The following is a 23,165-nucleotide window of genomic DNA, read 5'->3' as shown; positions in this document are numbered from 1 at the left end:
CACACACACACACACACACACACACACACACACACACACACACACACACACACACACACACACGGGTGAAAAAAAAAAAAAAAAAAAATGAGGCATCCTTGAAAATCCACTGTCTAGACTACTGTGTTCTTACAATATCCTGGACAGCGCTGTGGCGAGGCGCTTTCCATCCGATGCTGTGATTGGATTTGGCCTCTCTGTTGGATTTAAGCCTCGTCAGTTAGTCGCTCTAGCTTCCCCAGGAATCGGTGGAGCTCTGAATCACTGGACTAGTCACCGCCGGAGACCAGACGTCCCTCTTTTCCAGTGGGCGTCATTGAATTTGTTCAGCGCTGCTCACAATGGGCTGCAGATGAAAGATGTCACTGGAGAGGCTCTGTTAGCAGAGTCTCTCTCTCTCTCTCTCTCTCTCTCTCTCTCTCTCTCTCTCTCTCTCTCTACACTAACCTTTGTGTCCTTGTCACTGAGCATTAATAAGTTCAGTCAACACTTTTTGAGGGTCGTTCCATAAACCCCCGCAAATACACCAGAGACATTTGACATTGTGCCCACAGAGGTGAGAGTCCGTGTGTGCGTTACCTCAAAGCAGCTATTGTAAATATTTGTGCACTGTAGCATGGCCCTTTTGTGTGTGAAATAGAAAATGCCATTTGCTGATTACGAATCAAACTTACAATACAAATGATTGTTTCCCTCCATTTTGGGTCACGGTTGACGTCACGGTTGACTTCATTTCTATTTGTAATGGGTTTGAAATCGCTCATCAATCACTGGGGTGGATCCCTGTAAGTGGACATTCAATTGTCCGCTCATGAAGCAGGTTTCAGTTAGATGGACCACTGAAACGTGGTCCATCTATGGTCCATCTGATGGTCCATCTGTACACACAGGCCACTCTGATCGATCATTAACCAGAGAATTTTTTTTTTTTTTTTCTGTGAATGGGGAGTGACTGACCACCTTATTTCAGCCCTCCTCTCTTCAGTCTAGACATCCTGATCTACATCCACGGCGCCTCTTTTCTAGCTTGATCACTTATAAGGGAAGTTAGCTTTACAAATGGCTTTTCATAGCACTGGTATGTTCCTTTTAAAACCCAAAGTTAGAGAAGTATCACTGTGAATATTCCTCCCAAAAACACCTCCTGATTTCGAAGCAAAATTCCCATTCAATCAGTCTGGCTCTGAGAAAGCAGAGATAAACACAGAGCCCATGTGTTTACTCTGCAAATACACCCCCCCCAACCAAACACACACACACACACACACACACACACACACACACACACACACACACACACACACACACACACACACACACACACACACACACACACACACACACACCAAAGCAGTGTTCCCTGCTTCACCACATATAAGCTCTTACCTGTGAGAACCTCTCTGTTGCTCTGCTCAGCTTTTGAACCGTTCCCTCATGTTTTTCCACAGGTCAATGTTCGCGTCACCACCATGGACGCTGAGCTGGAGTTTGCCATCCAGCCCAGCACCACCGGCAAGCAGCTGTTTGACCAGGTACAGTGCAAAATATCCGTTCTGTGTTGCCCCCCTCTAGCATCAGTACTCACCTGGGAATGGGTTCATCGGGTTATGTGCAGGACTATTTCGTAGTCGTTTCATCAGTTACCTGATATTTTTGAGAAATATTTTTGGGGCGGATTGAACAAACAAGATATATTGTGTTAATCTGTGAGCTTTAGAAGTGCTGATCGGTGGATCTAGTTACCTTTTGGACAGAGACGGGCTAGCTGTTTACCTCTGTTTCCAGTCTTTATGCTAAGCTAAGCTAACCCATCACAATAATGATGTAATGCAGACATAGCAGTGGTATCTAGCTTCTCATTTAACTCTCAGCAAGGAAAGCAAATTTCCCAAATGTTGGTAATATTATTATCTATTCAAAGTTTCTCAACTTATTTGTACATGTGTGTTTTACATCCTTTATATTTCCACTTCTGCTGTTTCTATAATGTTGTTCCAAACTTCTACAACCTTCATCGTCTGACTAACTGGATCGAGGTCACGAACAGAGGTCGGTGTTAGGAGAGGAGAAAGCGTCTGCCCTCGTTATCATCCCTCCAAAGCTCTTTCCATTCATTACGTCTCGGTCTGACAAGTTATCTGCTACAGACGAGATTACAGGAGCTTTTGGCTTCAGGTATCCTTATCCGTCTCCGTCTTCCCGCTGAGCTTCAGGGGATTATTATGAATGGTTTACTATGGGGAGGAATCGCAGCTTAACAGAAGTGAACAAAGAGGACTTGAGACGTTTGTTAAAGTAACGATTAATAGCAATATTGGCAAGGCAAGGCAAGTTTATTTGTATAGCACATTTCAACAACAAGGCAATTCAAAGTGCTTCACATAAAACCATTAAAAGCATCAAAACATAATGCAAAAGAAAGGAGATTTAAAAACAATTAAGAAACATTAAAATCAGTCATTAAAACACTAAAAAGCTAAAAACAGTGCAGTGCAGTTTAAGAAATAAAATACAGTAGTAAAATGCAGAAATTGATTCAAATCCTTGAATGTGGTTCAATAGTGAGGGTGAGAGTAAAAGGTGTGGCCACAATAACGGAAACTATACATTATGATGTATGGCACCTTTTTTTTTTTTAGAAACTCTCACTCACATTTTCATGTTATTATTATTTAGAATAATGTCTTATTCATCTGAAAATACTAACTTTGGAACACATTTTACTTTTATAAATGAATGACATCATTTGCCCTCAAATTGATCGTTGGCGCTTTCATCAGGTGTGTATTGAATGTTGAACAGAGTCAGTTAATTCATGTTTGTCCGTTACCACGAATGTAATAAAAGTGGTAATATCTTTTTATGACCCTTGTGGCTACTGTTACTGGCCACTAGTAATATTGTTAAGCGAGGAACTTTCTTTTAATTTGCTCGTTTCCTCTCGTTGTCAAAATTGTATTGTGAAGCGAAACCCAAATGTAGACGGCATGTCATTAGTGTGAGCTCCTCTGAGGCCGAACGACAGCACCGCGGAAGGAAAGGCATTGTTTTAGCCACTTCCTTGTATAACTCGTTTTTTCAATAGCAAGTGTAGCCGACTGCGTGCATTGTGGCTGCATGTCAGGGTTTTTTTTTTAGTAATAAAAAACATTTCAATACAGTCTTGTTAAGCATACAATCCCTAAAAGGTCGACTAGAATAACGGCCATATTCATATTTAGAATAACGGCTTGTTAATGGCTGTCTGATGGCTAGTTTTAAACCAAGTCAGCGCTTCTGACACTTAAACAAATAAACCAGCATGGCCTCTAATTTAAAAGCTCTCAATGTGTAGTATTGTTCTAGGAAGGCATAGCTGAGGCCTTTGACATCTCCCCGTTGTAGGTGTTGGTGGATTCCCCCGCCTACTTGTTAGAATGGCTGTTAGTGGGGCGTGCCACAGATTATCACTCACTCCCTGTGATGGTGTCAGAGTCAGCTCAGCGCACTATTTTAGCGCAAGGATACAACGTAGTGGTTTGTCTACGAGGCGTCACACCTCGTCTAAAGCCTGAGCAGCCGTTCGCGGAGCCTAAAGTTCAATTTGACTGACATTTAGTCCGCCAGCAGCCTGATTTTAGTTTTAAACTCAGCGCCACTCGCATTGGTTTTAGACAGGTTTTGTGGAACTGCTGAGTAACGGCAGTGAGCTCATTTCCAGGGCGAGTGTGAGGCCTGGTCTGGCCCGTGTGGTCTGCTCTGGTCATAGCCTTAGTCTCCCTGTCATGCTGCTCTTAAAGAGAAACTTCTGCCACTCCCCTCCACACCCTCGCACAGTTTCACTTCCATATGACAGTTCGCTGCCGCTCGTTTCCATTTCGACTTGAGCCTCAATTAGAAAAGAATCCCAGCAGTCACGGTTCACGGTAGATTTACTGGTTAGCTACGTCCGTCCTCGGTGCGGTTGCCATGATCGGACCCGATCTCCAGACGCCCGCCCCTGTGTTCATGTGGGTTCTTTCAGCGTCGGATCTTGAGAACTGGTTAAAAGCAGAAGGAAGGGTTGATGTTGAACAGCTGAAAACATGGCAACATTTTCAGACGCTCAACGGCGACGTCGGCCGACAGGTGCCAGGAGCAAAATATGAAACTATTTCGCTTATACACCCAACCCACATGTCAAAGGAGCGCTCGGAAATGGTTGCAAAGCTGTTCCAAAATCAAGAGAGGGAACATCTGTGCATGGTGGCTTTTGTTCTGTGCTGTAGCGTCACAGCAGAACTATTCTTAGATATTAAACCCTTTGGGGAAAAACTCCCAAGTCCCTTTCCTATTCGGTCACAATGAACGTTGTGGTCTGACAGCAATAGACCCGCTGCCTCTTCACCGCTACGGAACACACCGATTCACCCTTTTTTGTGCTGGTCTCCGTTTTGGGGGTCTGACTGGGTGTAGGCCTCCCTTCCCCTCTCAAGTCACTGGAGACTCCACGTTAGCCAGCCCGGAGGATGCAGTGAGTAATGCTGTTTCAGCCCGGCGGCATTCCTCTCTCTCACCACAGGGCCCGAGCTCCCGTAAAGCAGGCAGAGACACTTTCACTGTCCGTCAGATCGCTGTAAGACGAGACGGCAGACTGAAGTCATGATACCTGTTCCTGTGTGGCGCTGCACTTTTGCTCCTTCAACCTAAAACGAGTCTAAAGTGGGTGGTTACTGTTACTACTACTGTTACTACGACTACTACTGTTACTACGACTACTACTGTTACTACGACTACTTCGACCATATTTCAAATGTTTCACTGAGTTTACAGTTTTTTTTAAAATCATTGCCAGAATGAAGTAGCCTTGTGCTTCTACTTATAAGAGCTGGTAGAAGGAGTGTGGCTCCTAGATTTTGTACATATCAGTGGATTTATTTTTTTTACAAGGATGGATACAATCGCAAAGATAATTTGCAAGCAACTGTCCACAGTTTTGTCGGGTGAAAAGCATTTAATTAGCAGTTTCCTTTAAAAAAAAAAAAAGGTCTTGGAAGTTATTAAAAGTCTTAAATATGTTCTCTAAAGTAAAAATAAGATTGTTTCATCAGTTTCATTCAGCACCATTAAACACCGTCTCCACTGCCAGCTAGTAGGACGCTCGTCAACTCATAAACTCATAATGGGTAAGCATCGATCTTATGAAAAACTAAAATAAATGAATCGTTTTTAATTGGTTAAACTTTTCATCGATTTTGAAGGGCTGCCTCCTCTTACTCTTAAGATTTCTTTAGCCGATTAGTCATCTTTTATGCTAATTTCCCAAAAGTTATAAGCGCATTTCTGGTAAACACAAGGATTTAAAGTGGCGCTTTTGTCTGATTCTTTGTGTAGAAACCACAATTTTTACAGATTTGGCGATAAAATGGTATGAATGTTAGTCGACTAAGAATGTATTAGCTCTATCTACGTATAACTTCCCAACACTAGCTCAAAGCAGATGATACAACATAATCAAAACTACTAGTGAAATTCAACTTAGGAGCCTCACGCTGATCTTGCTCTGAATGAATATCTGAGGCGTTCAGAGCTCTCGTCCGACACAGAAGCGACCTAGCAACTCATTAAAGTTCGAGGCAGCCTGCCAAAGCAACCCGCTGCGATGTCACTTTACTAAACCCGCGTCCCCAGATTCAGATTTAATCCTCCTCTAATGAACTGTACTATTTTCGGTATCCTTTGCCAGCAGGTGTTCATAACATGTACCGCATGCCATTAAAGCCAGTTTATCTGTTCGTCAAAGTGAAGTACAATGTTGCTAAAGGTTCAAATTGTCACCTCCCTGTCTGGTGCAGAGGTTGAACCGAGCTGCTCTACGGTAGCTTGTCCCCCCGAGAGAGCGGCTCACTTAGGTGTCTGAACGGTAGCAAAGCCAGCATGAAAGGGCTGATTGTTTTCCTGAGGCCTTCTGAGTTTCATTACAGGTGAGATGCAGCCTCTCTCATTTCAGGCCGCCTTCCAGGGCTCGTTGTTGTTGTCGCGCTAAATACAATCCATCAGTTCTCTGAGCGAAAGCCAGTTATTTACACTCCCACAGGTTGGGCTGCCCCGTTGTCGGCTGCTAAAAGATGGCAGTTTGATTTGAATTTGAACCTCGGCTGCAGCTTATCGTTTGGGAATGGGCTTGGCCGGAGTGCCAACGTGTTGATTCAAACTTCACCCAGGCAACTTAACACCTCACCTGGTGACTGGGTGGGGAATTTGGCAGCGATGAATTAAAAAAAAAAAATGGGCCCCGGCACACAAAAACATTCAACACGTGCCGTTGGAAAATTGCTCTGCCACTCTGAAGGCCATAAAAAGGCCTTTTTTTTTTCCCCCGGTGGAAAATAGTAACTCCTTCCGCAGCGCAAGTGATTCTTCCAGAACTATAACTGCTTTTTCACTTTTTTGTGCCTCAGCTGCACAAAAAAAAAAAAAAAAAAAAAAATCTTCAAATTGCTAATCCCCAAAACATTCCTCCATGTGTTTCCAGTGCGGTTGAAAAATAAAACCAGGCTCATAATCTGCCCGTTTAGACGTCTTCTTTGAGTCAGAGGCAGGATGTCGGTCGTGCAGCACGCCCTCGTTATACAGTATCACTCCTCCTCGCCGGTCAAACAATAGGACCACTTTGTGAAACGTGTGCTGTGGCGTGTTGCAACAGCCAGAGAGAGACGTGTGAGCAAAGTCGAGGAAGCGCTCTCAATTCAGTGTTTAGTGTCGCTGAAAAAAAAAAATCTTAATTTTGTTGTAAATAATATGTTGGCTCACTGGATTAGCCTAATGTAGCTTTTGATATTGCATCAAAAGACTCATTATTGGTTCCAGTTAAAGCTGAAGTGATAAATCGATTGACAGAAAGTTAATCTGCACTATTTTTGATTATTGTTTATGTAAGTTCCAGTTCAACAGTTGTGTCAGGATTTACTCGTTTTCTGTCTCTCACAATAGAACACCAGTACGACAAGGATTGGTCGAGTCCATTCCCCTTTCCAGAAGCGTATATTTGCCAAATTGCTTCAGACAACAAAAACACGTAGTATTTTTAGAGCGTACTTTTATTTTTTCCTGGCAGTAGTTTGATGTTTCCTTACCGTAGCCAAGTCCATCCTCCAGGCCTGGGAATGTGTAATACTATCAGCAGATTAGGCCGGTACCTGAGTATGTCACCTTAAGGTTGGATTCGTCGGGACCTGCCAGCGTCTGTAAAGCCTTCAAAGGCCTTTTCAGAACTCCTCGCAGTGCTGGAAAGAAACCATCAGTGATTCATTTACATTGATTGGAAAAATGACGTGATTGATTTCTGAGGTGCGATCTCTTTGCGTTGGCTGCTCCGGATCCATCGTCATCGTAAAGAGACGTTTGAGAATTCTTTGGAGTAACGTCGTTACTTAGTTGATGATCGTAAATTAGAACTCATTAGATCTCCCTCAATCTGTGAAGAAGGTGATACAATTTTTTGCATTAATAAAAAAGGATTTACTGCAACTCTTTCTCATATATCATATTAATCTGAGGTAAAACAAGACATTTGAAGACGCCACCTTGGGCTTTTGGAAGTTGTGATCGGCACTGTTTCCATTTTATACACGATTAATGGATTCATCATCATCAACAACAACAACAACAACAACAACAACAACAACAAAAAGAAATCTGTAGATTCATTTATAGTGACCATAGTCATTTGTTGCTGCTATATTTTAAGACTCCGTCGTTCCTTTTCTCTGTGCAGGTGGTGAAAACCGTTGGCTTGCGTGAAGTCTGGTACTTTGGACTTCAGTATATGGACGGCAAAGGTTACTACACTTGGCTAAAACTGGACAAAAAGGTAAGATCCATCTTTAAAAAAAAAATGCATTTTTCTTTTTTTTTTTTTTTTTTGATTTTGTCTCATAATAATAATAATCCTCCTATTTTCAAATGCTTGAATTATTAAGATTTAGGTTATTAGGGTTTGGAGTCTTAAGATTATAATTGTGAATACTATAAAGAATAAGAACACACTATGTTCTTTATATTCTCATGCTAGTTATTTCACAATATAAGTTGTATCATTTCTTACATATCATTTCACTCAGGATCCGTCTCTCTCTCAAATTGTATAAACAATAGAGAATGCATTCTTTCTTTGAGCTCCAGTGTTTGCTTTTCAGTCAATCAGTAGCCACCGTATTACACTACGTATATATATATATGTTCACAGTGCTCTCATGGGGCTCCACTACCGACATGGCAGCTTATTTTGTCTGCTTTCTTTCTTCTCTGGGGGGGGGGGGGGGTTCAGACCACCGCACGAGATCTGCTGAAGGTGGACTATTTGACAGCAGCGTGAACTCTTTGTGAACCAGAACTGCTTTGGTTCTTCTCTGTTGTCCCCGAGTCAACACAGCCTACTGTACCTTCGCTGACCGTTCCTCCTGAGCTGCTCGCAATCTAGCGCGTTAAATTTGTTATGCAAAAAGCAAATCAACCAGAGGAATGAAGTCATGTCTGCAAATAAGCAGAACTCCAGATGTTTAAGATTGTTTTTGTATCACAGTTTCTGTAGGATCTACCAACCCCTGCAGCCTTTTTTTAAAGACCGGTTAGTTCTGCGTTAATGGTCTGTTGAAGAAAAGCTGATTTTACTGACTTTACTTAACTGATCTAGGGAAACTTCAAAAGCTGCCTGTTTGCAATTGATAATCATAAACGAGAGAGAGAGAGAGAGAGAGAGAGAGAGAGAGAGAGAGAGAGAGAGAGAGAGAGAGAGAGAGAGAGAGAGAGAGAGAGAGAGAGAGAGAGAGAGAGAGAGAGAGAGAGAGAGAGAGAGAGAGAGAGAGAGAGACGCTGGCCTCGGTCGGCAGCAGTACGCTGTGTGCTGACGCTGCGCTGCAGCTCATCAGCACAATGCCGCGCTGAAACTGGAATATTCCCGGCCTCATTCCCCTCCATCAAGACCGCTCGGTTCCTGTTTTGAAATTAGAGGAAGAGGCAAATTGTGTAAACATGTACTGTAGCTGTGGGAGTTATTTAAATGTATTTCCACTGCATGAGAGTGGTAGATCCCCTTCTCTGTAAGGACAGGGCACCCATGGAACTGTAAGCTGTTTTCCGAATCAATGAAACATTAACACACCGTTTATTTATGTTTATGTCGCTGACAGTTTACAGGTTTGAAAAAGACATGATTTATACTTACTTATGATTCATACTATTAAAAACAGATTTTTAAACCATCATGACTCCCAGATGATCACATCCTGGCTCTCAAAGTCTTGATATTTACCCGTTTTTAAATTTACAAGTACAATCTCAATCCAGCTTTTACAGCTGGTTGTTGTCTTGCCAAGAGTTGGATGAGAAGATTGATGCCAAAGTCACGTCTGTGTGACGGACAGCTGGCCTGGTTCTGTTTAGGACCAGCTGCAGAGCAACAAGCGGAAAGTCGACGCCACAGGCAGCGCAAATAACCCCCCTGTACACAACCCCCGCCGGTTATAACGTGTTAATTGGTGAGCTTTAGAGGTACTGGAGGGGGGGGGGGGGTTGTTACATCTGGACAGAGCCATGCTACCAGTTTCCAGTCTTTATTCTGAGCTAAGCTAGCTGCAGCTTTGTGTTTACCGTACAAACAATCATTGGCAAGAAACAATTAACCTGTTTCGCAAAATGTCCAACTATTCCTTTAACGCTCGCATGACACTGTATGTGAACTATGTTGTAACTCTTCTCCAGGTGTCGTCCCAGGACGTCAAGAAGGAGAACCCGCTGCAGTTCAAGTTTCGGGCCAAGTTCTACCCAGAGGATGTGTCCGAGGAGCTGATCCAGGACATCACCCAGAAGCTTTTCTTCCTGCAGGTGAAGGAGGGCATCCTGAGCGACGAGGTTTACTGTCCGCCGGAGACAGCCGTGCTGCTCGCCTCCTACTCTGTTCAGGCCAAGTTCGGAGACTACAACAAAGAAGTCCACCAGCCGGGATACCTGCTGTCTGAACGCCTGCTGCCACACAGGTGAGATAGGCCAGTAGGTCCAGAACAGTGAATCAAGCTTTTTCTTTTGTTGTTGCAGTAACGCCTAGATCGTTATGTAGTGATACATTTGACTTATCAGAGGAAGAAGAAACTAAAAAAAAACAACTTACAACAGTCACCATCTCTCCCCTGGAAGCCAAAATAACAAACAAGCAAATTAAGTTTTGTGATTTTTAAAGATAATTATCAGTCTAAAACATTTGAATCATTTGTGTGGGTGTTTGCGGTCCATCTTTTTCCTCGTGCCCGTTCATAAATCAGCCCTTTCAAGGGATGCACACCTAAATACAAACATGCTGAAATGTAAGATATGTAAGATATGTAAGATATGGGAGTGTCTCATTGGTTGCACCAGAGCATAGATCAAAGCTTTATCCCATCATCAATTATGGAACAGGCTACAAAGATTTGGGTGGGTGTGTCGGTGTGCAATTGTATCGGCTCTCAGGAACATGCAATGATTTTGAAGAATTATTACCGTAATCTAAATAAAACGGATGTTCTGTTCATTTGAGAGGTGTGTAATGAAAGTAAAACGAGAATAAAATGGGTTTTATGGGCTGTTAGAGAGGGTTATGCGGGTGTTCGGAGGTGCACAAGTTGTTGTGCACTGCTGGAATGCCAGCAGAACACACCCTGCTGTGACTTTCCTCTCAATCTCAAGCGCTGCAAGTCACAGTGAAGGAAAACACACGCAAGCAAAACACAGTTGGACTTTGCACAATCCAATGCTTGCATTGTAATGGAGCACATGATTTTTATGTATCAAACCAAAGCCAAAGATGTCATTATTGTGTCTGTTATTGGTCTCTGTGTGTTTGTGGCTGATCTTTTGCGGCTTTCTTCTCTCTTTCTGCAGAGTTCAGGAGCAGCACAAGTTATCCAGGGAGCAGTGGGAGGAGAGGATTCAGGTGTGGCACGAGGAGCACCGCGGGATGTTGAAGTGAGTGTGTGTGTGTGTGTGTGTGTGTGTGTGTGTGTGTGTGTGTGTGGTTTTTTTTTGTATAATCTCATTCACTGAGTTAATAAGAATACATGAAAGAACAACTTCCTGTTGATTCCTGCAGGGAGGACGCTATGCTGGAGTACCTGAAGATCGCCCAAGACCTGGAAATGTACGGAGTTAACTACTTTGACATCAAGAACAAGAAAGGAACAGAGCTGTGGCTGGGAGTGGATGCCCTGGGACTCAACATTTATGAGAAGGACGACAAGTAAGCGCCGTATTTTTTGAAACCGTCCCTGCTGTTAGTGTCTGTCCCTGTCTGTCTCTGCCTGCTGGTACAGAAGCTGCAGCTCTGTGAGACGGAGCTAAACTGGCTGAGCCAGGTCCATGTCTGTGCTTAATCACTATTCCTGTTCCTCTGCAGACAGGATGACAGAAATAACAAGGAATGCCAAATGAATACAGTCTTTTGGGAGGAGTATCTCCAAAGACGAGGCAGTTTGCTTTTAGCTGTCTTTATTAATTAAATCCAAGATTTGCAGATTTGAGCTGAAATCGTTTTTTTGTTTTTTTTATCTTGAGGTTTCTCAACACAAATCACATAATACGGTTTAGAATGTGTGTCTATGCTGCATATAATTGTGTGTGCGTCATTGTCTCATAAATCTATATATATATATATATATATATATATATATATATATAAAAATATAGATTATATACGTCATTTGTTCACACCCCTTTGAAGCACAAAGCACACTTTACGTGTTATTTATAGTGACAATGATTTATAGGAAATCCTTTCTTATCCTTTCCTTTCTTTATCGCCACCCATTTCTGTTTACCCACAGAACAGTAAATATTCCTCTTTTGAATTTTGTTTGTAATGGTGACTCTTTGTTTGGCATTGTTTTAAAGGGAAACCTTCTTTTTGTCATCTGTGAAAGGGTGTTGCCAGACTCTGGTTTAATAGGGCAAGACAGCTTGGGAGGTAATCGCCCTCTTATTCGGTGAAATGAGTCCTGAGATCTCCTGGTGGCCGGGGGGCCTTGTCTCTGGGGTCACTGGAGTGAAGTGTGCTGAAGGAGCACTTCGTCCCAGGGGCCTTTCACTCACTAACCCTGTGCTAGAAGTCCTTCCAGCTACACTCACCGCCAGTATTGTAGCTTTTTCCATATTAAACTATCCGCACTGTGTCAACTTCCATGCCAGCCGGTCTATTGAAAGCAGTCCGGTCTGCTTTGTGTGCCCTAGTGGAAGAAATGCATCGAGACGGTTGGTTGACGGGGGTAGTGACAAAGTTCAGCGCGTCGGGTCTCTTAATTGTGAACCTTTACCGGCGAATTCTTTGTCTCGTGTCGACTCAAGCAGTCTAAATGATTTCATTACTGTAACTGCGTCTGTGTTAAAGTTCATCTCTCATTTAGATACTAATTGTGTCTTAACTGTGGTAAGAAACCTGCAACAAGAGCAAAAGAAAACCCATTGTGAAGCCCTGCCCCGGGTCCTTGTGTCCCTGTGGGAGTCTGTCTCTTTATGTGCTCCCTGGGATCAGCAAAGACATGCCTCTCCTCCGCGGTGCCCTCTGCTGCAACCATGGCTACGCCGACTGGTTTTTCAAGCTGTGCGGCACTTAAGAATGTGAGGCTAACCTTACAACGCTTGTCTCTCCAATGAGGGCAGCCGGCCCACAATGCAGCAGTGCAGCCGAGGCTTTTGCTCAGGCGCATGTCCGGTGCTGGTTTAACTCCTTAGGCTCTCCTGCTCTACGAACCACAGCGCTGCTCATTTTATAGGACGGAGTCTTTTTAGAGGTTTATATCGGACTCACTTCATCTAATGAATTTACATTGAACAACTGGTTTTAAAATGAATATAATGAATACAAATTAGTAATTAATAATATTTTTCTTTTTTTATTTGACCCTTACTCAGTAGTAACATTTGGTCAGATATCAGGCTGCAAAAGTATCTGAACTTTATTCAAGCTTTTTTTTGACACACTGGCACACATCAACTATTTTTGATTATCGATTAATCTTCAGTTTTTGTAGTTCTTTAGTTTGTAATTTTAGCTTCTCTGAGAGGATTTATTTTTTTTGACTAAACTTAGTATAGTTTTTAGTTATCCTTTTAAAAAAATTACAATTCACTTATGACAACTCAGCTTTTTATTACTCATGTTTTTTTTTTTTTTTTTTTACATACTGGTACCAATAACTGTTGCTATCAAATGTTAATATTCCTTACGGGTGTATTCTCATACATTAGTATGACGAACCTCAGCGTCTTTCCTTTCCTAAATCACTGCAAACTGAAACGTCACTACAAAGAAACGAGTCCATTGATAAAGCATGGCTCAATAACTGATAGAAATATTCAATCGCTGAGATAACTTCCACATTGTTCTCTCAATTCCATAAGCATGTGTCAGGGTCAGTAAGTGAGAGACATTCCTGTTTAGGCAGTGCGGTTTCACAGCAGAGTTTCGCTATGAGGTGGATGGCTGCCTTCCTAGATTACAACACTATCGGCTCGTCAATGTTTACTGTGCTACTTTGTATTGTGCTGAATAAGATTGGCATCCGTTCAGTTTGTTTGGCACAATAGAACGGAAGGCCACACCCCAGATTCATCCCCCATACTGGAACACTGGATACAGTGTTATCAAAGACCACAGTATGAGGATTTAACTATATGTGTTACTATAATAAAGAAAGCTACAACTAATTATTATTTTCATGATCGATTTAATTTAGTTAAAAAAAAATAAAATAAAAAAAAGTGCTTGTTTTGACCGGCAAACAGTTATTAAATTTGTCCTATATGAAAAAGAAATGCAGCAAATAATTTCATTTGAGAAGCCAAAGCATTAATCTATTTTTTTTTTGCCTTAAGTAAGATATTTTGTAACATTTGCAATATTTGTCAACCGGGAAAAAAAAATTGCCTTACAAATACACCAAAGCTTTTTGCCAATTATGTACAGTTGTAAGACGCCCACATAGCTATGAAAATCTTAATTGTGCCATTGCAAATAATGTCTGTTTATTTTTGTTGTTGTTAGTCAAAATGGATCAAAAGAAAACTACATGGGTTTACATCATAATTGCATTGTGGCCATACAGCACTTCAGTATCCCAGTGTAACGTTTGTGTACATGTGGTCACGTCCTCAGATTGACCCCAAAGATCGGCTTCCCCTGGAGTGAGATCAGAAACATTTCCTTCAACGATAAGAAGTTCATCATCAAACCCATTGACAAGAAATCTCCGGTGAGTAATTTAATACCTGAAAACACTTCCCTGAAAAGTCTCCGTCACGATCACCTCCAGTTTAAGAATTCTTGTTTCTCTTTGGATAAACCGAAGCTTTCAGCCTCTTAAGTTGCAGTGTGCGTCTGTACTTAAGCTCTCTGCTTACCTTCTCACCTGTGGCATCATGTTTCTCTGTAGCGGAGAGGAAAAACCATTAGACGTATCCTCAGTCTGATCTAGCACACAGAATAGCCGGGGCTGCTTTGCAGGCAAAGCTATTAGTGAAGGATCCCAAGGACTCACAAAAATAGTGTTATAAACCGTATCTATTTTACCTTTTACCATTAGTGGAGCAGTCTCTACTGTTTGTAGCGGGGATCTGTTTTAAAAGTTTCCCTGCATCTTGCTCAGAGCCACTACTAGAGTCCTTTTTTTTTTTTATCAGTAAAGCACAATAAACAGGCAGCTGTTTGTTCACTTTTCCTATCTTGTCTTATTCCTTCCTGTCTGTTTCTTCTTCTCCAGGACTTTGTGTTTTATGCAGCAAGATTGAGGATAAACAAGCGCATCCTGCAGCTGTGCATGGGCAACCACGAGCTGTACATGCGTCGCCGCAAGCCAGACACGATCGAGGTGCAGCAGATGAAGGCCCAGGCCCGAGAGGAGAAGCAACAGAAACAGATGGAGAAGTACGCAGACAACTAGGAATCTTTACATTCATGTGATACGTGGATATTGTTAAACTTCTTCCAAAATCAACTTTTCCACTATGATACAAGTGAAACTCTCCCAAACACTATTCAAAATACATGAACACCTTCTGTTAGGTTATGAATTTAGCCACTTTCTTTTCTTCTTTAGCTAAAACCTTTGAATTTATTTAACACAGAATGAGCAGTAATTCAGTATTATTGTTTATAGAATTTCAGCTTATATTATATTCTGATTCTACAAATACCTCTCGTCAAATTATTGATTCTAAGACAACTAACAGTTGGAACATTTAGTGCAAACATTTATCATATTGCGAAATTGAATTGATCTTTATTTCAGTCTTACGTAAAAGTGTGTGTGTGTGTGTGTGTGTGTGTGTGTGTACACGTGTGTACGTGTGTACACTTATCTTCATTATTGATTAATTTGCTAATTGTTTTCTTGATTAATCTTTTCATCGTTTGGGTTATAAAAAGTCAGATAATAGTGATTAACTGCCTGTCGAGCTTTCCCACAGCCCAAGGTGACGTCTTGTTCTGTCCAAACACAAAAACATTCCGTTTATAGTATAAAACCGAAACAAAGATGGTGCTCCATGAAGTAGATAAAGACCAGCGGTGAACCTTGTTCTATTGTGTCTGAACCAGCTTTACCAGTGGCAGATACTTTTCACAATTCAACATGTAAAGGGAAACCTCCATTCATCGGGCAATAACCCACCATTCCCTTTTCAAGTATGGGAAATGTGCTTCCTGTATTGTCTGAACTAAGAGCGGATGGATGTTGACCCTGCTCTCAGCTACAGCTGTCGGCACGCTGTCTGTCCCGTCCAGCTGTTCAAACACGGTGATGTAACGCCGGGAGACAACAGTAAATACCAGCGGGTGAACCATTAGGTCACCAGCAGACTGAGTTAGGGTTCACACACAGGAGCTCACAGGATGACAGAGGCTGGGCTGATGGCCAAACACAGTTACTACATGGTTACTAGTCTCTTAATTGATTTAAACATAATTAAACCCTCAGGGAGATGTCAGGCTGTTAGTGCAGCAAAGTTATTTAGTGATTCATGATAAAGCTGGAGTACAAATAGGACAATGAGGCAAATCTGGCCCTCCAACAGAAATATTTTACCTTTCATAGTTTACATTAAAACTTTTACACCGATTTTTAAAAATAAATCTACTGTCGATATCAATATACGTACAAGTACAACAAATTGACATATTGCTGTTATAAATCAATTATGGGAAAGCTGCTAATATTTCTAACCCTAACCCTCACATTGTATTATCTTTGGTTTGATGTCTAATAGACTAAACAATTAATTGGAAACATAAATGACTGAGAATGTTTGTCATTTGCCGCTTTCGACAAACTTCCCACCAGAATACGGTCGATTTCTTTCTAGTTTTCTCTCCCAGTAAATTGAAGATCCATGAAGCTGTTTTGCTCTATTTTCTAACATTTTATAGATCAAACCATTTAATTGCTTATTTCAACAGTTAAAAAAACCTTTTTAAAGAGTCCCTGGTATTGATGAATGCATTCCCATCTTGCTTATTTAAGCCATTTCAAGGCCTCGTCTGAAAACAGTCATCATGTGGTTTGAATTATATTTACATTAAGTTTAGTATACTGTATGTGACCGTGATGGATGAATGAGATTTATTTATGTTCTTGAACAGTTGTAAGAAGAATAGAACAGCTTGTGCAATCGTGGTGAATCTGTGTGTGTGTGTGTGTGTGTGTGTGTGTGTGTGTGTGTGTGTGCGTGTGCGTGTGTGCGTGTGCTCACCGACTGTTGTTTGTCAGCCGTAACTGTGCATCAAGCATGTCAGGTCACGACGGCTGTGTCTTATCTTCAGGGCCCAGCTGGAGAAAGAGAAGAAGAAGAGAGAGACCATCGAGAGAGAGAAGGAGCAGATGGAGCGAGAGAAGCAGGATCTGATGATGAGGCTCTACCAGTTTGAGGAGAAGACCAAGAAGGCGGAGAAAGGTGAGGGGGGGGAGGGGGGGGGGGGCGGGGCCCATAGATCACGTCACCATTTAGAATAGAAAGTGTGTGTGTGTGTGTGTGTGTGTGTGTGTGTGTGTGTGTGTGTGTGTGTGTGTGTGTGTGTGTGTGTGTGTGTGTGTGTGTGTGTGTGTGTGTGTGTGTGTGTGTGTGTGCGTGCGTGCGTGCGTGCGTGCGTGCGTGCGTGCGTGAAAATAGTTAGAATGTGTGTGTGTTCATGCGGAACCAAACCATTGGCAGCGTTTTATTGTTGACAAAATGACATGCTGCACAGTAAGCCATCAGGCTAATAATATCATTAAGTGACTCCGGGGCTTCCTCTCTAGTAATGATTAATACGTTTCCTGCTCATAAATTAGTGCCAAATGATTTGCAGTGTTTGTTTTTAAATATTTAGAATTCCAGCTGATTGTGGTTTCACAGCCTGAGCAGGAACAGAAACTCGTCTCTCTATCTTCTGTTCGCTACAGTATCTCCATGTTAGGACCGGGAGTACCCCTCAGTAGAAGGATGAAATTGGGTTGAATTTGCGTTTTGCACATTATGATTTTATTTAATCTGTGTTTCGACATTAGAAACACTCTTACTTACACATTATTGTATCCATGACTGAAAAAGTAAAAGTATCATTGAGCCTCTTTTTAAAAATGAAACCATAAATTTGCGATCTGTGAAGATTTACGAACAATGTGCTAGAAACCGGTCTTTAAAAAGTATTTCATAATATTGAATAATGCCACCCGTAGCCTTTTAAAATGAAGCGAGAAAAAGACTTTGGGTCACTTAACGTAACCCCTGGTTCTTTGATAACTTAGTGAGGTGTTTCACCATCACATCCCTCCTGACAGGGATGTCACGTCACTGACAGACGTGGTGTCATTGGAGCTTCCATAGTTGGCGATTCCCATCGTGAAAAACACCGAACGAAGAAGAAGTTCTTGTTTTAAAGGCATTGTAGTTGGAGTATCTCATGGACTAGCTGTCCTTGAAGGGCTAGTACTGTAACTGTGAGCTTTGTCTCACATCTCTTCCGTTTGTTTATGGTAGATCTGCAGGACCAGGTCCAGAGAGCTATCATGCTGGAGCAGGAGCGAAGGAGAGCCGAGGACGAGGCAGCTCGTCTGGAGGCCGAGCGCCAGGCTGCTCTGCTGGCTAAAGAGGAGCTTGCCCGCCATGCTGAGGACCAGCAGAAGGGTCAGGAGCAGCTGGTCAGTATTTTTAGACAAATGTGTGCAATTCTTTTGAGTCTTTCAACCAGGTTGCAAATACTCTACGGCCATAGATATAGCTTGAAGATATGCCTCAAATGTCCATCAACAAAATCGTGAAATTTAGCATCTAGTTTACAAGATCAGATACATTAAAAAAAACAACGTCTTACTATATTCAGCTAGTATTTTGTCCAGGTCTGTACCAGGCACATTGCAGGGTGGTGCCTGCCTACTGTAGCTCCAGACAAAACCACTTTGTAGCTGGACCACACCCCGTTACTTCAGACTAACCGCCCCCTCTCACCCCAAGCCGCTGGTCTGTGGACCACCCACAGGACCGTGTGCTCCCTCTTCCACTTGAACAGCCTGGACAGTGAAGCTGTGGTTCCTTCTCCACATTCACAGCTGTGTTGCAGCGCAGACACCCGCTGCAACACCCTTTATACTTAAACCCTAATAAGACGCTTGTGCAGTAAAAGGAATTGTGTTTTGAGAATGTTTGACAGCATGTAACTTCACTTCAGCTGAACATCTTCAACACAACAGTTTCACGGCCAAGCGCTCCACTGCAGGCTGGGATCTGTTCAGTACTTTACAATTAAGGTGTGCTGTTTAATACTGAGCCTCCAGTTAGTTCATTCCTGCTCAAAGGTTTCTGTTTTTTTCTACTATTGAGTTCCCTTTTTATGATGGCACTGAGAGCTCTAAATGCTTTTGAAGTTTAGGTGATTGCATCATATTTAAAGTGTCATTTTTTTTGTTTTTAATCAAGACACTGTTAATTGTTGTGGACAGGGATTTTTAGCTCAGCCAATAAATGTTGTTTTCACCCTTTTTACATGGAGCTGTTCAAATCAAATCTCTGTAAGTCACAGTCTTGAATGACCGAAATCTCTATGCAGATGACACTAATCTTTAGGAAATATGTAGTTTTGCTTGTTTCCAGTAACTTAGAGTGGCAATAGGACTTGATGCTTGTTTTAAGATGTTAAAAAGATGTTTAAAAGTTGAAAAAAAATTGTCGTATTGATAAAAGCAAAATGTGGCAAAGTTCGACTCTAAGCTTGAGCGAGTTAATCGTGATTGAAGAAGGTGACTTAAACGTCAATACATGAAACAAACATAAATGCTATATTTCAACACATGATGTGCTTTTGTTTTATCTGCTTGGTTTTCTTTTTGCTGTACTGAGGTCTCTATTGCGAAAGAGATCTTGATCTCAATGACACTACCTGATTTGAATAGAGATGATATGTCTTCATCCACGTATTAAAGTCTTGACTCTTGCATAAGTGTGTCTGCTGTTGTTTTGTATCAGGCTGCAGAGCTGGCAGAGCACACGGCCAAGATCAGCCTGCTGGAGGAGGCCAAGAGACGCAAGGAGGAGGAGGCCAACTCATGGCAGCTCAGGGTGAGAGCTTAAACCGAGGGCAACCTGCAGTGTACGATATGCTGAAGAGCATTAGCAGCAGACGAGTACAGTACATTATACAAGCACTGGAATTAGATTTGTTCAGACTCTTTTCTCTGTTCTCTAACCTGCTAAAACTGGGAGGGAAATGATGTTTGTGTTTGTGTTCAAACTTGAAAATAAATCAGATTTTCTACCACATTCAGAGACAAAGAAGAGTAAACTGACTCTCCTTGTGTTCCATTTTCTTCTTTCCAGGCCAGGGAGGCCCAGGACGATCTGATAAAGACCAAGGAGGAGCTGCACATGGTGATGACGGCGCCCCCCCCGCCGCCACCTCCCCCCATGTACGAGCCCCTGGACGACAACAGCGACAGCGAAGAGAACGCCAGCACAAACAGCGCCGACCTGCAGACCGAAGGCATCAATGACCACCGCCACGAGGAGGACCGCCTGACCGAGGCCGAGAAGAACGAGCGCGTCCAGAAACAGCTGAAGGTGAGGGGGGCAGTGCGATCTGCAAGAGATAATTAAAATAACACCTCACACAGTCAATCATCCAAAAGGTACAGATACATTATTCAATGTATTTTACTGTGATGTGACGGATACCTTTCACTGTGCAGCCAAGTCTGTCCAATGCCTGTTGTGTAGGGAGCAGCGAATGAGGCAGTGATACACACAGTTACACTATTGTGTGATTTTTATTTAATTTTTTTATGCTATAGTTGTATTAATAGTTGGGTTTGTTTTGGGGGTTTCATCTCATGCCTCCTCTCCTTTTCTGCCCCCCCACAGGCCCTGACCTCAGAGCTGGCTCAGGCGCGTGATGAATCCAAGAATACCCAGAATGACCTTCTTCACAGTGACAACGTCCGGGCCGGCCGAGACAAATACAAGACCCTGCGACAGATCAGATCAGGCAACACCAAGCAGAGGATCGATGAGTTTGAGGCCTTATAAATAAAATTAAAAAGAAGCCCCTCACCCTTTCTGAATGGTCACTACATCTCGGCCCGTCACACATGGACACACACACAAATAACACGCTTAGACTCATGTATGACACGCATCAGTTGCAGATAAGCAGTATGAGCATCACTTACAGAGAGAGAGACACTCCTGTTTGGAGCGTGCAGAGCTTTGCGAATCCCTCGAAGAAAACTTCGTGCCAAAACCTTTCTCTTCTTAGTGTTTCAGATCTTATTTGTGTATTTGATTGTGTGTCATTTGATCAAATTCAAACCAAATCATTATTGTTTTTATCCAGAAGTGTGATGAAGTAGTGGGACTAGCCTAATTTTATTATTATTATTATTACATGTGCACATACGATATCTAATCAAAGCCTCGCTTCTTTTTGATGTCTGTCGTTCGTCGTGTCGGAGGAAAAGGACAGTTTGTCGTTCATAGCGACCACTCAGAAAGGGGGAACACAGTATAAAACACTTTGTTTTTGTTTTACATTATATTTGAACACTTCCATTTATGTTTAATATTGCTATACAGTAGTTTAAAATCATCCCTAGTTTGATATTTATGCTGTATATGGGACATTGAAAAGGGGTATTTCATCTTGGTTTGTATATTTTTGCTATCTACTAATGGTAATAAAAACATTTAATGTTTCAAAGATTTTATATATTCACCAAAATAATAGCCGTCTTATGTTCTACACGTTTTCCTTTAGATCACTAAATTAAAAAGATTTAACTGTAAATTATTATTATTTTTTACTTTAGGAAATATCCAGCTGCATGTCATTAAATCAGTTAAAATGAGATTGTTATCAATCTAGGTACTTTTGATTAGCTTTTTTTTTTTTTTTCAGTGCAGTTCACAGCATGCTGAGGATTGTCTTTATCCTCAAAGTCCCTGTGTTGACTGGGACACCTAGTTTTGATATATTTAATTTCTCTGCGTCCTGTCGCTGTTGAGTGAGAGACGGACATGTGTTGTGTGCTTTTAGCCTTCTAAGTGGACCTTCTCTCTGGCTGTCCCTCTGCAGGAATCAGTGCCAGACAGTTTGTTTTCACTTCGTAGCCATGGTGATAAGTCACTAAATATATGGAAGCCTTTTAGTTCAGGGGTGTCCAACTCATTCATGGGCCACATAGAGCACACTTTGATCTCCAGTGGGCTGGACCAGTAAAACCATTGCATAATATCCTACAAATAACAATATCTCCAAATTTCTCTTTTCTTTTTTGTGTAAAAAGGTGCAAGTACGTTATGAAAACGTCCCCTATTAATGAGAAATCCATTCACAAAACGGCTCGTCTCACCGATACCTGGGCTCTGACTAAAAGACTGACTGCCATTTTTCTGAAAACTGCCAACTATTCACAACATGTCTTCTCTGTTCTCAGTGGTCCTGGCAAGTTCTTGTATTTTTTTTTCCCGCTGTGGTGAGTCTGATAGTGGTGCCGAATAGCACTGAAAAGTGCTGTGAAACGACACCAAGCACAATGGCCTCCCATTTACCTGTATGAAGAAATAGAAACTTCCATTTCTCTTTGAGAACCAGACACTCTGGTTTCTCTTTCTGACAAAGACATTTGTCACCCGGGGCTCCTGCTGTAGCCTCCGCTTGGCGGTGTTTCATGTCGTCAGTGCGTGGGATCTATAATAGGGTTTCCAGCATAGCGCCTGCTACTCCCATTAGGACAGCACGACCACGTGGACAAATGGGAATAGCAGTGCATTTTATTGTAAAGTGTGAAAATTGCAGAGACATAATTTATTTCATTTTTCAGAGTCATACTGTGGGTCGGATTGGACCCTTTGGAAGGCTGGTTGTGGCCCCCATGCCGTATGTTTGTCAGCCCAGCTTCAGTTCTTTTGGTGTGACACCTAATGGGGGGGTTTGAGGTTTGAATGTTTCAAAGAGCTTTTATTTTGCAGCTTGGTCACAATGGACTGACCCTGACAGCACCGCACCAACGTCTCGCTGTCCTCTCTCTGGACGTGGACTAGAGTAGCATCTACTGACACTGTAATGGAAACACTCAGCTCTGCTGGCCTTTGTATATGAACAGGATTTTATAATGAGGTGTTCAACATATATTGGCAATAAAGACAAATCTATGATTATACATCAGTGTGTTCTTACTTTGTACTCTGTATGATGTAAACAGATGTGTTTGTGTCCAATATCTTTTTTTCAACATGGTATAGTATGACTTTAGGACTTTTTCGTATTCTGTGAATTAAAACATATTTTTAGACATGCTTTACTATGACTTTTTAATGATTTTTTTCAACATGTTATTCTATGACTTTTTGATTTTTTTTTTAACTTTTTATGGCATACTATACCCTTTTATTTTACTTTTTTTTATCAAAATATATTATTTTATTTTTTAGACATACTATACTATGAATAATTTGACATTTTTTCTCAACGTACTATACTATGACTTTTTTTATTTCCATTTTTGATATAATATACTATGACTTTTTCATAACTTCTTACGACATACTATATTACTTTTTTAATCAGTTTTTCAATATACTGTACTATGACTTTTTTATGAATTTTCACAAAATACTATATGACTTTTTTCAACATACTATACTATGACCCCTTTTAT

General features: G+C 41.7%; 1 protein-coding gene across 1 annotated transcript in view; it reads left to right on the top strand.

Annotated features, from left to right (window-relative positions):
* Nucleotides 1-22,667, top strand: part of ezrb (ezrin b) — a 27,388-nt gene extending 4,721 nt beyond the window's left edge. Inside the window, exons 2-13 of the mRNA XM_068737371.1 lie at nucleotides 1,449-1,532; nucleotides 7,736-7,831; nucleotides 9,721-9,995; nucleotides 10,876-10,959; nucleotides 11,084-11,230; nucleotides 14,141-14,237; nucleotides 14,745-14,908; nucleotides 16,802-16,932; nucleotides 17,998-18,158; nucleotides 19,480-19,572; nucleotides 19,831-20,070; nucleotides 20,371-22,667. Of these exons, the coding sequence (XP_068593472.1) occupies nucleotides 1,449-1,532; nucleotides 7,736-7,831; nucleotides 9,721-9,995; nucleotides 10,876-10,959; nucleotides 11,084-11,230; nucleotides 14,141-14,237; nucleotides 14,745-14,908; nucleotides 16,802-16,932; nucleotides 17,998-18,158; nucleotides 19,480-19,572; nucleotides 19,831-20,070; nucleotides 20,371-20,535 (1,737 nt within the window). The 3' untranslated portion in view covers nucleotides 20,536-22,667. The remainder of the gene's footprint in view (nucleotides 1-1,448; nucleotides 1,533-7,735; nucleotides 7,832-9,720; nucleotides 9,996-10,875; nucleotides 10,960-11,083; nucleotides 11,231-14,140; nucleotides 14,238-14,744; nucleotides 14,909-16,801; nucleotides 16,933-17,997; nucleotides 18,159-19,479; nucleotides 19,573-19,830; nucleotides 20,071-20,370) is intronic.
* Nucleotides 22,668-23,165: the final 498 nt, after the last annotated feature.

This window comes from Cebidichthys violaceus, unplaced genomic scaffold (assembly GCF_023349555.1).
Source record: "Cebidichthys violaceus isolate CVI_PGR_0920_01 unplaced genomic scaffold, fCebVio1.0.p SCAF_78, whole genome shotgun sequence".
Taxonomy (NCBI): domain Eukaryota; kingdom Metazoa; phylum Chordata; class Actinopteri; order Perciformes; family Stichaeidae; genus Cebidichthys; species Cebidichthys violaceus.
The sequence above is the reverse complement of the archived record's forward strand: the minus strand, read 5'-3'. Positions and strand labels throughout refer to the sequence as shown.